Below are 12,416 nucleotides of genomic sequence, written 5' to 3' on the forward strand. Positions count from 1 at the left end.
CCAGGCTGTAGTGCAGTGGCCCAATCTCAGCTCACTGTAAGCTCTGCCTCCCAAGTTCATGCCATTCTCCTGCCTCAGCCTCCCGAGTAGCTGGGACTACAGGTGCCCACCACCACGCCTGGCTAATTTTTTGTATTTTTAGTAGAGACGTGGTTTTACTGTGTTAGCCAGAATGGTTTCGATCTCCTGACCTCGTGATCTGCCCACTTTGGGCTCCCAAAGTGCTGGGATTACAGGTGTGAGTCACCGTGCCCAGCTCTAGTCAGTCTGTTTCTAAAGCTTTCAAATTGTATTTTGAAATTCTTTTTGTTTTAATTCCAGAAGCTCTGATGTGTAAGTTATTTATCTCTTTTTTCATTTCCTGGATTGTTTTAGAAGTTTCTTTATGTTATTTTCAACCTTGTCTTGGATCTCATTGAGTTTCTTTACAGTCCATGCTTTGAATTCTTTTTCTGTCATTCCTAAGTTTCCATTTTGGTTAGGGACCTTTGTCCTTTGGTAGTATCATTACATTCAGCTTTTTCTCATGATGCTAGAATTCTTGCACTCGTTCTTTCTCATCTGGAGATGCTGGCACTTCTGGTTTTTGTAATTATTTTCGTGTGGGTAGGATTTTTCTTTTTCTTTCTTTGTCGATTATGTTATTATTTTCTTTCCCTTTCCATTTTATCCCCTCTTTAAGGAGTATGACTGTAGAGTATGCTGGGTAGGGTTTTTTGGCTTTGCTTTTATAGCCCTATGCACTTCGTTTGGTGGGTTTTACATTGGGCTATGCAGTTTGACTTACAAGCCTGTAGATGGCACTTATAAGTAAGAGCCAGCTGCAGTCAACATGGCTGGGTATATACTTGATCCTTGTTTGCTGGTGGAAGCTCTCTGTTGCCTCAGGCAATGGACTGAGTTATGGAATGCAAATGGTCTGAGCTCCCTCACACCACTGTGGGAGGGTCATGAAGGGTGGGGCTGGACCAGGTAGGTCCCCTAATGGCAGGCACAAGCACCAGTACAGAGGGAGAATCCAGCGGGCAGCCACCAAGCACCCAGAGGTATGCCTAGGCATGGAGCTGGGAAGCCTCCTCAGCCCCAAGTTCTCTGCCCAGGAATTGAGGGTGGCCTGAATGCCTAATCCAGGGGAATGGGTGTTCCAGATGCCTGGAGATCTGCCTGGGTATGAAACAGAGAGGGCCCCCTGCACCACAATCTCTGCACAGGAGGGATGGGGCAACTCAGGCTGCTGATTCAGGCAAGCTGGTGCTTCGAGTGCCTGGAGATCTGCCTGGGCATGGAACAGAGAGGGCCTCCCTGCACCAGGATCTCTGCTCAGGAATGGTAGGTTGGGTCAGACTGCTAATCCAGGTGAGTGGGTGCTCCCAATACCTGGAGATCTGCCTGGGTGTGGAGTAGAGAAGGCCGTCCTACACCAAAATCTCTGCACAGGAGGGGTGGAGTGACTCAGACTGGTGATCCAGGCAAGCTGATACTCTGATTGCCTAGAGATCTGCCTGAGCAGAGAGGCCCACTGCACCAAGATCTCAGGGGAGCAGGGTGGGGCACCCAGCAATGGCACATACAGATCATTTCCAAGTCACCAAGCGTGTGTGTGTGTGTGTGTGTGTGTGTGTGTGTGTGTATAGTATTATAAAAAAATCAGTAAGCTAAGGTTAATTATTTATTCAAGAAGGATTATTTTTATAAATTTAGCATAAGTCTATGGTGCTTATAAGTCTACAGTGGTATACAGTAATGTTCTAGGCATTCACATCTTCTCACTACTCATGCACTGACTCACCTAGAGCAACTTTTATCATTGTGAAAACAAAGATTAAAAATCACTCTGTGCCAGATATTGTGCTAGATAGTAGGGACAGACTTTTTAATAAGACATGGCTCCCACATTCAAGAATTTCATAGTCTAGTGAAGAATAATAAACTGGAAATAGAGTAGCACTAGGTAAAAAGTTCAACAATAGAAGCATATACAGAATTCAGCAGTTACGGCAGTGAAACAGTAAGTTCCACAATGGGCAGTGTGGTAAGGCTTCCCAAAAGAAGTGACTTTTAAAATGTGTCTGCACACAGACATGTCATGTGGCTTCACAGGGTAGACAGGAACAATGGGGGAAAGTCAGAGAAGTCAGTCGATAAGAGGCGGGTAGTGGAGGGTTTTTTAAGCCACATGGGGAGAGCTGCTCTTTCTCTAGGGGCGATAGCTAATAACAGCAGTTAACACCTACCTGTCATTTATTAAGCAGCTGGTATGTGCTAGAGATTCTAAACCACCATTCATTTGCTCACAGCAACCCTATATGATGAATGGCAGTAGTTACATGTGAAGATATAAAGAAACTGCAGTTGAGTGACTGGCCCAAGATCACACAGCCAATAAGTGACAGAGTTGTACCCAGGACTTGTACATAGATCCTGCTTCGAGAGAGTGACATGCAGAGATGGATTTACCATGAAGCTAATGAAACTTAAATTTCAGGGTTCCCCACTTGCTAGACACCTGTGAATGCTGTGAGTTGCCATGATTGAGGTAGAGAGGGGAAGCTGGGGTATAAACCAGAAAGCATTTCTATGTAAGCATTTCTGGGAACTTGCCTGATGACATCTCAGAAGAAAAGTTCTGGCAGTTTTTTTGTGGTTTATTTTCTTCTTGTAAATACTTACTTTTGTAATTGAACATTATATGTCTGAAAGATGAGAAGTTCAACCATCAGAGAAGGCTACATGAAAGAAAATAGCATGCCTATAAACAACTCCATGCAGTTTCACACTGCCGAATCATGGCATGAGGAGCGAAAAGTGACAGGAGTTTAGACTGGTCAAAACTGTTTCTTGAAACATTCTAAGGAATAATGCATGTGTAATTATATACTATTCTGAGGAATTTTAACTTTAGCCTATCAGAGATTCTCAACCTCAGCTATAAGTAAGAATTGGTATATCTGAGGAAGGGTTATTTATTTATTTATATATTTATTTATTTTTTGAGATGGAGTCTCACTCTGTTGCCCAGGCTGGAGTGCAGTGGCACGATCTCGGCTCACTGCAAGCTCCACCTCCCGGGTTCACACCATTCTCCTGTCTCAGCCTCTAGAGTAGCTGGGACTACAGGCACTCGCCACCACGCCTGGCTAATTTTTTGTATTTGTAGTAGAGATGGGGTTTCACTGTGTTAACCAGAATGGTCTCGATCTCCTGACCTCATGATCCTCCCACCTTGGTCCCCCAGAGTGCTGGGATTACAGGCGTGAGCCACCACGCCTGGCCATATCTTTATTTTTTTAAAGCTCCATAAGTAAGTCAGATGTACAGCTAGGAATGCTGTAAGCAATGAGAAGCTATAGACAGATTTGAAGTAAGGAAGTGACATAATCAGATGTGCATCTTCAAAGGGAATTCCACTTTAAATGGGTGGGAGGAGAGACTTGTAGTAGTCCAGGCAAGAGATGATGTCTTTTAATGACTGCATAATAGTTAGTCAAGTTAAATTTTTGTAATTCTGTTATGCATTATTTATGTTTCTAGGGATGTATATGTATTCACCGTTACTCAAAAGAAGTACATCTTTTTATGTTCTTTTTGTTGTTGTTGTTACTGTAATTTTTCACTAGGACAGATTCCCTGGAGTGATTCTGTTGAGTCAAAGGAAACGAGTAGTTTTCGCTCCTGCTTGTAAATTATTATAATGGTTGTAATCCATTCCTAGAGTTGACTTCCAAAGTGTGGTGGGCCAAATAGGAACTTTAGAATCATTTTTTAAAGTTCTAAAAAACTATTTGAGTTTTGATTGATTTTATTTTGAAATTAGCAGTAAATTATCAGAACAATGCTCACTTTGTATTTATGGTAACCACTCACTCAGTAACTAAATTTATCTTTCATAGATTGATGAACTCCCAGAGGGAGCTGTGAAGCCTCCAGCAAACAAGTATCCTATCTTCTTTTTTGGCACCCATGAAACGTAAGTTAGCAAAAATAGTTTCAACAGCTCTAACTTGACTCTGCTATGCTGCATTGTTATGGATGATCTCTGACATCTTACATCTTGTTAAAATCATTATAATCAATTATATAAAATTACCAGACTTAATAATGTATTTTTCTTAATGTAAATAGTTTTCGTGATAGAAGTCTTTTTGACTAAAAGCATATCTTTGCTTTTGAGTATCATTTGTGTTTCTGCTTAAATGTTGGTCATCGCCCAGAAGTCTCCTCTAGGACACTTTTAAGTCCTAGAGTGGTTTCTATACCACTCCCAGTAATTTCTTGTGTTGCTCTTATATATTTCCCTTCCAGAGAAATTTTTTCCATTCATGTTTCAGAGAACAAAGTTATGTTCTCTCAGGCTCTTTCACCTTGTTGGGCCCTCAAGGAAATATACCACCTTTTTTAGGCTTTCTAACTGTATTTGTTGGTGTACAGACTACACTGATGTAATAAAGGAACCTAGCAATACAATGTCTCAAATAATATAGAAGTTTGTTTCTTTCTTTTGAAATAATTCAGAGGTAGGCAGGTAGATTGGGGTGGGTAGACTACTTTGCTCTAGAGACCCGAGCTGCTTCTGTTTTCTTGTCATGTCATTGAGTGCTAAAACAAACAAACCAAAAAAAAACTGGCTCAGCAACACATGTGCATCTTGCAGGCAGTGGGAAGGAGGAAAGAGAAGAGGTGAAGAACAAGTAGTTCCTTGTAAGGAAATGACAAGGAAGTTACATACAGTAGGTCTTCACTTAAGTGGATAGATTCCTGGAAACTGCGACTTTAAAGGAAACATCAGACAGCAGGCTGTCAACTAACATCTTTTTGTTCAGTGTTGTCACAGTTTCCAAAAACCTATCGACGTTAAGTGTGGACTTACTGTATATCATTTACACTTGCATTCATTCCAGTGACAAGAACCTGGTCATGTGGCCACATCTAGCTACAAGGAAAGCTGAGAAATTGTCTCTAGCTGGGCAACTCTGTACCCTGCTTTATGCAGTATAGGAAAAAAGAAGAGCGTGAATACTGTGGAATAGTTGGCAATCTTTGACACACTGGGAATGGATATGGTTATTTACAACAAGAAAACAAATGGAACAGAAATTGGAAATGTGGAGAAAAGCTAAAAACTGTCACAAAATTTTAAAGTCTTCAAATTCAGGGTCATTACTTATATTCATCTGAATGTTAGTAGAGCCTAGCATGAACTTTCTTAGCTTGTTGTCTCTGCCACCCAACATCTTCCTCATTCTTGTTTTGAAAGAGAGTCAGGAGAAGCCTCTCAAGACAAATTTTTTTTCATATGAGAAATAATTGTAGTTTCAGGAAGTTTTATTTACTTTTATATTATTTTTATGTAATAGACATTATGGACTATGCAATTGATCATGTTTTCCTCCTTAGAGAGGTTTCTAGAAAGCTTAGAAATAAGTTTTACCTATAATAAATACATAGGGCTCTATGATGCGTATTTTTGCGTTTTCCTTATTTCCTCCCTCCCCATTTTGTTTTTGTACCATTGGTTTGATTTTTTTAGAACCCATCTCCAAGTGATCTGGTTGTACTGTAGTCCATATGTGATTTTTTGCTGGTTTGATCATCCAGAGGCAGATTTAAAAATACCTGGAGAGAATGAACTTCAAAAAACCTGTCATAACATTGGTTCTGTTGAACTTAGTTTACTAAGTATTGGGTGTCCGTGAACCTGAGATTATACTTGCCATAGCAAGTATGAATGTTCACCCTCTCCAAAGGCAGAAATTATGTCAGTGCCTGGCCCATGGTAGGTGTTTAAAAAATAGCTGTTGATTAAATTAAAATTAGTTAAATGATGCAGGGGAGGTATGTGAAAAGTGATATGAGCTTAACAAGAAGGCTATGTTTGGTTCAGCTAAAGGAGTACCCTAGGCAGGACCAGAATTTTCCTCAGAACATGACTTTGAATCTTTTCTAATTCTGAGATAGGTGACTGGAACCCCAAGTTCTTCCGCTTCGTATAACATAAACCCAGTAGTTTTAGTCTAGACAATTTTCAAGGAATCCTTAACATGGAAAAATATATCATCCTCAGTGCATTTAGCTTTGAAAAAATGTATTTTCTTTTCTACGCTTAAAAAATTTTAAAACATATGCAGTTAACCAATTGAGAGAGGATTTGATTTATACAATCATCTGTAATCCAGAAAAAACAGGGTTGTGTATCAAAAAATTACAGCTTGTTTTAGAATAGTTCATTCAGGCTCCCTCTTGCCAGCAGTAGCAAGCGGCCGGTTGTCAGTTAAAGTCATTCTTGTGGAATGCTAGTAAAAATGTATCATTTATTCATAAAAAGAATGCTTTCTGTTCTCTGTAGCAGGAAGACATCCATCTCGTACATCCAAAAGTGGTATCCAAAAGTGGGACAAGATAAAAATAAAGAAGGCAAAAATTGTTAACTCTTTCATCAAAAAATAATGACCATTAGCCCTGACTCTTGTGGCATTATTACAGTATAGGCAGCTGAGTGCACTGGTTCATGCCTGTAATACCAGCACTTTGGGAGGCCAAGGCGGGAGGATGACTTTAGCTCAGGAGTTCGAGACTAGCCTGGGCAATATAGTGAGATCCTGTCTCTACAAAAAATAACATTAGCCAGGTGTGGTGGCTGTAGTCCTAGCTACTCAAGAGGCTGAGGTGGGAGGATCACTTGAGCCTGGAAGCCAAAGCTACAGTGAGAGACCCTTTCTCCCCTGCCCAAAAAAATAAGTATGGGCAAGCTCTGGTTAGCATCAAGTAGCTGATGTGAATACGAGGCAACTTAGCCCACAGTTATTTCTTAAGCATAGTGTCAAAGACTGGGGAAGGTCAAAAGCTAGAGTCTAATAATTCATGACAGATTCCTCTAAAAGTGAAGTTGCCATACACAAAGTCCATTTATTGTGTTCAGTTTATCAAGCAAGACTTTGACTTTTTTTATTAAGATGTCCAGTAATGTAATAAATTATTTCTGGGTTCAATGAGGTGGAATCATGCTGACTGAGCAATGGAAGGTGAATAATAAGGAAAAGTTTGGTGCTGCTTAAACCGCTCTGGGGTCAGCAAGCTTACCCAGGTGTTTTAGTGAACTTGAAGTTTTTGATCAGCTGGACAAGGCGAGGGATAAACACTGAGACCCAGGCAGAAAATGGAATTTACAGAGATCAGTAGTAAACTGTTAACCTCTCGTCTGAAAGCTTTCAGTATCTTCTCTTTACTGATAATTTCCAAATTTACATCTCTGGCTTACACCTTTCCCCTCTACTCCAGAGTCCTCTCTCCAACTGCCTGACATCTTCACTTGGATATCTAAACTGGATTTTAAATTTAACATTCAAAACTGAGTTTTTTGCCCCCAAATATTGTTTCCCCCAAAAACTATTTCAATTTTGGTAAATACCAACTCCGTCTTATTTCTCAGTCTAAAACCTTGGAGATGGCCGGGCGTGGTGGCTCATGGCTATAATGCCAGCATGTTGGGAGGCCGAGGTGGGCGGATCACGAGGTCAGGAGATCAAAACCATCCTGGCCAACATGGTGAAACCCTGTCTCTACTAAAAATACAAAAATTAGCTGGGCATGGTGGTGCATGCCTGTAATCTCAGCTACTCAGGAGGGTGAGGCAAAAGAATCGCTTGAACCAGGGAGCCCGAGGTTGCAGTGAGCCGAGATCGCGCCACTGTACTCCAGCCTGGCAACAAAGTGAGACTCCGTCTCAAAAAAAAAAAAAAACAAAAAAAAAAACAAAAGCAAAAAAACCTTGGCGATATCCTCAACTCCTCCACCCTTTCTCACATATGCCAGCCCATCAACAAATCTTGATGCTCTTTCTTGAGAATGAATTCAGGATCTGACCACTTCTTACCAATAGTACTGTTTACACCCTGGTTCAAGTCACCATCATTACTTCAGAAGCCTTCTAATTAGTCTCCCTGCTTCTACTGTAGCAACTAAGTCTTCAGTCTGTTTTCAGTACAGCAGCCAAAGTTATCCTATTAAAACATAAATTGCCACTTCTCTTCTCAAAACCTTTAATGGCTTCCCATCTCACTCAAAGCCTTTATATTGGCCCTCAAGCCCCTAAATAATCTGTGCCCCCACTCTGTTAACCTCTCTCACACTGGTCGTCCAGAAATGAGTGTGTCACTCATTTCACTCTGGCCACACCGACTCTTCTGTTTCTCAAACCTGTGAGGCATTCTTCCTCTCCCACCTCAGGGACTTTGTACTTGATCTTTCTTCAACCTGTTCTTTTCTTCTCCAGGTAACTGCATGAGTTGTTCATTCACTTTCTTTGTTCTGTACTTAGCTATTCCCTTTGCCTTCCTTGATCTGTATATCTATAATAATAAAATCCACTTCCTATTCTTCCCATCCTTCTCTGCTTTTTTTTTTTTTAGCACACATACTATATATTTTATTTATCTTTCTATTGTCCAAGCCCCCACCCCTGCCACTATAACATATGCTCCAAGAAAACAGAGATGTTTGTCTCTTTGTTCCCTATAGCTCCTCTGGAATAGTGCCTGACACATTGTATTAACAAATGTTCAATCAGTGTTGTTGAATGAAGGAATATGTGAATCTCAGTTTGAAAAGTAAGCTCTAGGGGTGTCAGCCAGAACTGTGGCCCAAAGACTCTGATTTGAATGCTCAGATCTGTTAGACTCAGAATTTGTTCTAATTTCTTTTTTTTTTTCTTGGTTATGATTGATTTAGGATATGGTTTAAATGGGGTAAGAGTCTATCTGCTTTGTCACTTCTAATTTTTTTCTTACTTAGTGCCTCATTAAACACTAACATGATTTTTTAATTTATAGAAATAATAGGCCAGGCACGGTGGCTCATGCCTGTAATCCCAGCACTTTGGGAAGCCAAGGCGGGCGGATCACCTGAAGTCAAGAGTTCAACACCAGCCTGACCAATGTGGCAAAACCGTGTCTCTACTAAAAATACAAAATTAGTCAGGTGTGGTGGAGCATGCCTGTAATCCCAGACTTGGAAGGCTGAGGCAGGAAAATCACTTGAACCCGGGAGATGGAGGTTGCAATGAGCTGAGATCACAGCATTGCACTCCAGCCTGGGCGACAAGAGCAAAACTCCATCTCAAAAAAAAAGAAATAAATAATAGTGAATAAATATACTACCGTGATACAGTAGTACCCCCTTTATCTGTAGGGGATACATTCCAAGACCTCCATTGGATGCCTAAAACCATGGATAGTGTGAACCCTATATATACTATGATTTTTCCATCTGATAACAGAGATAGCTACTAAGTAACTAGTGGGCAGGTAGTGCAAATATGATGGATATGCTGGACAAAGGGATGATTCATGTCCCAGGTGGGATGGAGTGGGCGTGAGATTTTACCACACTACTCAGGGGTGTAATATTTAAAACTTACGAATTGTTTATTTTCCATTGACTATATTTGGACCACAGTTGACCATGGGTAACTAAAGCCACAGAAGGCAAAACCACAGTTAAGTGGGGAAGTACTATATAGAGAGTTAAAATCTTTTTTTCATTCTAGTATTTATATTTTTACTGTGAATTTCATAAAACCCTTACCTATGGTAACATTAACATAGATAAATCTTAGTTTAAGATGATAGATTTAAGTGGCCAAAGTAGACATATTTAATTCTACTTATGTAACTAAAAGTTGGTTTTTAAATGAAGATATTGATAATTTAAAATCAAAGTAGCACAATCCAGGTGGCTGTATGCTTAGCTATCCATTTTTTCTGCCTTGAAGTATGTGTCTAAAACACCTTGTAATATGTGCCTAACTTGAAGGGTTTATATGTACTTTACATTTGTTTGCTATAATATGCTCTGATATCTTCATCGATACTGATATTTAAAATATCTTACTTTTGAAGGTCAGTGTGTCAATTATATTTCTAATATATCTCTGCAGTGCATTTCTAGGTCCCAAAGACCTTTTTCCATATAAGGAGTACAAAGACAAGTTTGGAAAGTCAAACAAACGGAAAGGATTTAATGAAGGATTGTGGGAAATAGAAAATAACCCAGGAGTAAAGTTTACTGGATACCAGGTAATGGTTTACTTCGTTGTCACTTGCTATATCTCATTTCTTTGGTTTTAATACTTTTTCAGATCTTTCTTATATGACCTTTCTACTAATAGTAGTTACCTTGAAGTCAGAATTCTTTTTGACTCCAATAGCATTTTGGATTAAATGTAATTCTTAATTACAAAGGTTCAAATCAAGTGTCCATTGGAAAATTCAGTTTGACAGCCCTTTGTTTTTCACAATCTTCCAAGTAAGTGGAACCCTTTCCAATTAAAACAGAGTAGTTGGCCGGGCGCAGTGGCTCAAGCCTGTAATCGCAGTACTTTGGGAGGCCGAGACGGGCGGATCACGAGGTCAGGAGATTGAGACCATCCTGGCTAACACGGTGAAACCCCGTCTCTACTAAAAAATACAAAAAACTAGCCGGGCGAGGTGGCGGGCGCCTGTAGTCCCAGCTACTTGGAAGGCTGAGGCAGGAGAATGGCGTAAACCCGGGAAGCGGAGCTTGCAGTGAGCTGAGATCCGGCCACTGCACTCCAGCCTGGGCGACAGAGTGAGACTCCGTCTCAAAAAAAAAAAAAAAAACAAAAAAACAGAGTAGTTCTTTTCAGTGTTTGTTCTTTGCTATTTTTTCAAAAATGTAATGAGCTAATATTTTATTATTTCTTAGGCAATTCAGCAACAGAGCTCTTCAGAAACTGAGGGAGAAGGTGGAAATACTGCAGATGCAAGCAGTGAGGAAGAAGGTGATAGAGTAGAAGAAGATGGAAAAGGCAAAAGAAAGAATGAAAAAGCAGGCTCAAAACGGAAAAAGTCATATACTTCAAAGGTTACTAAGAAGCTTCCCGTTGTTATTAATGTTACATTCATATTCATTAAACAGTTTTAGATTATTTTCCATGTATTTATTGGGTACATAGAAATATACTAAATTCTATGGAGCCTCTGCCTTTAGAGACAAAATACAGCAGAGGGAAGTCAGGTAACCTTAGATATTAGAGCAGTCTGACTATTGACTCTTTAGGGCTGATTTGGCCCTGAAAATACCACCTTTTTAGTTGAAGGGGGACTGTTCTTTAGTTAAGGATGTATGAGTAGCTTTGCCTCCTACAATAACCTCCGGACAAGCTCTAAAGAATTGAGAAATGTAGGAGACACAATATAATTCAAGACTATGTCTATGTACTATATGTGTAAAGGTATCACATGCAGCTTAACTATAGAGTTCTAAGAAATGCATCATTAGGCAATTTTGTCATTGTGCAAACAACATAGAGTATACTTTCACAAACCTAGGTGGTTCGGCCTATCACACATCTAGGCTTTGTGTATGTGGTCTGTCACTGACCAAAACATTACTATGTGACATGACTAAAAAGATATATTTTTACTTGTCATTCTGCTTCAAAGAATGTGCTTTGGCTCTTTATTTATTCAGTTCTTTTATTTCCTGATCACCTAGTATATTCCAGACACCAGACTAGGTATACAGTGGTGAGCAACTCCATTCTTGCCTTCACATAAATTATAGTACAATAGAGAGTGGGGGTGGCACACAGTGATCATGTAAATAATAAATTGTGAAAGGGTGTGAAGGAATTCAGTGGGAGCAGGGGGACCTAAAGTAGGTCCCCTATTTTAGATAGGGTGACCAGGGCTTTCTGAAAACGTGTAGTTTATGCTGAGACCTGAAAGAAGAGAGTGGGAGAAGAAGCCATATATGGCAGAGGGAAAGGAATGTAGCAGCAAAGCTCTGAGGCAGGGAAGAGTTTAGCATGTTTTTCCTGTATTGAAAGAAGGTGTGGCTGGAAAATCATGACCAAGGGGGAAAGGCTGGCAAAGGCCTAATAATGCAGACTTTTAGGCCGTAATGAGAAATTTGGATTTTATTCCAAATCTAACAATACTTGAAGGTTTTAAATAGAGGAATGACATGATCCTAGATTTACAAATTGAAAGTCTAGGTTTTTTCATATGGTAATTCAGAAATACAATTGAAAGAACTCTGAGGTTGTGAAAATTATTCACCTTTTAGAAACTGAAAGCAAGATAAATGGATCCTTGAGGACCAGAGATTGGTACAGGTTTCACTATAATTGGTCTGTCATATAACTGAATACCTGGATAAATTACTTCTATTTAAATTCTGGTATTTAATGGGTGAATATACTTAGGAAACTCTAAAAACAAGTACCTAGAGTTTATTAGGCTACCAGCATTTTATTTTGGCAGTATATAAAATCTTACCCAACTACCCAACTGGCATACAGGCAGAATTGTGTGAATGCAGCATTATTTCCTGTGTACCTAATGAAAAACATGTGATTGCCTTGGAGGGGGATAAAGTTTGCAAATGACAACAAAGTA

At 39.8% G+C, this 12,416-nt stretch overlaps 1 protein-coding gene across 1 annotated transcript in view; it reads left to right on the forward strand.

Moving 5' to 3' along the window:
• Positions 1–2,700: 2,700 nt before the first annotated feature.
• The window catches only part of LOC105520273 (hepatoma-derived growth factor-related protein 3), a 49,078-nt gene continuing 39,362 nt past the window's right edge, over positions 2,701–12,416 (forward strand). The window contains exons 1-4 of the mRNA XM_011953893.1: positions 2,701–2,805; positions 3,891–3,967; positions 9,932–10,070; positions 10,720–10,878. Of these exons, the coding sequence (XP_011809283.1) occupies positions 2,701–2,805; positions 3,891–3,967; positions 9,932–10,070; positions 10,720–10,878 (480 nt within the window). The remainder of the gene's footprint in view (positions 2,806–3,890; positions 3,968–9,931; positions 10,071–10,719; positions 10,879–12,416) is intronic.

The sequence above is a fragment of the Colobus angolensis genome, unplaced genomic scaffold, assembly GCF_000951035.1.
Source record: "Colobus angolensis palliatus isolate OR3802 unplaced genomic scaffold, Cang.pa_1.0 Scaffold376, whole genome shotgun sequence".
NCBI lineage: Eukaryota > Metazoa > Chordata > Mammalia > Primates > Cercopithecidae > Colobus > Colobus angolensis.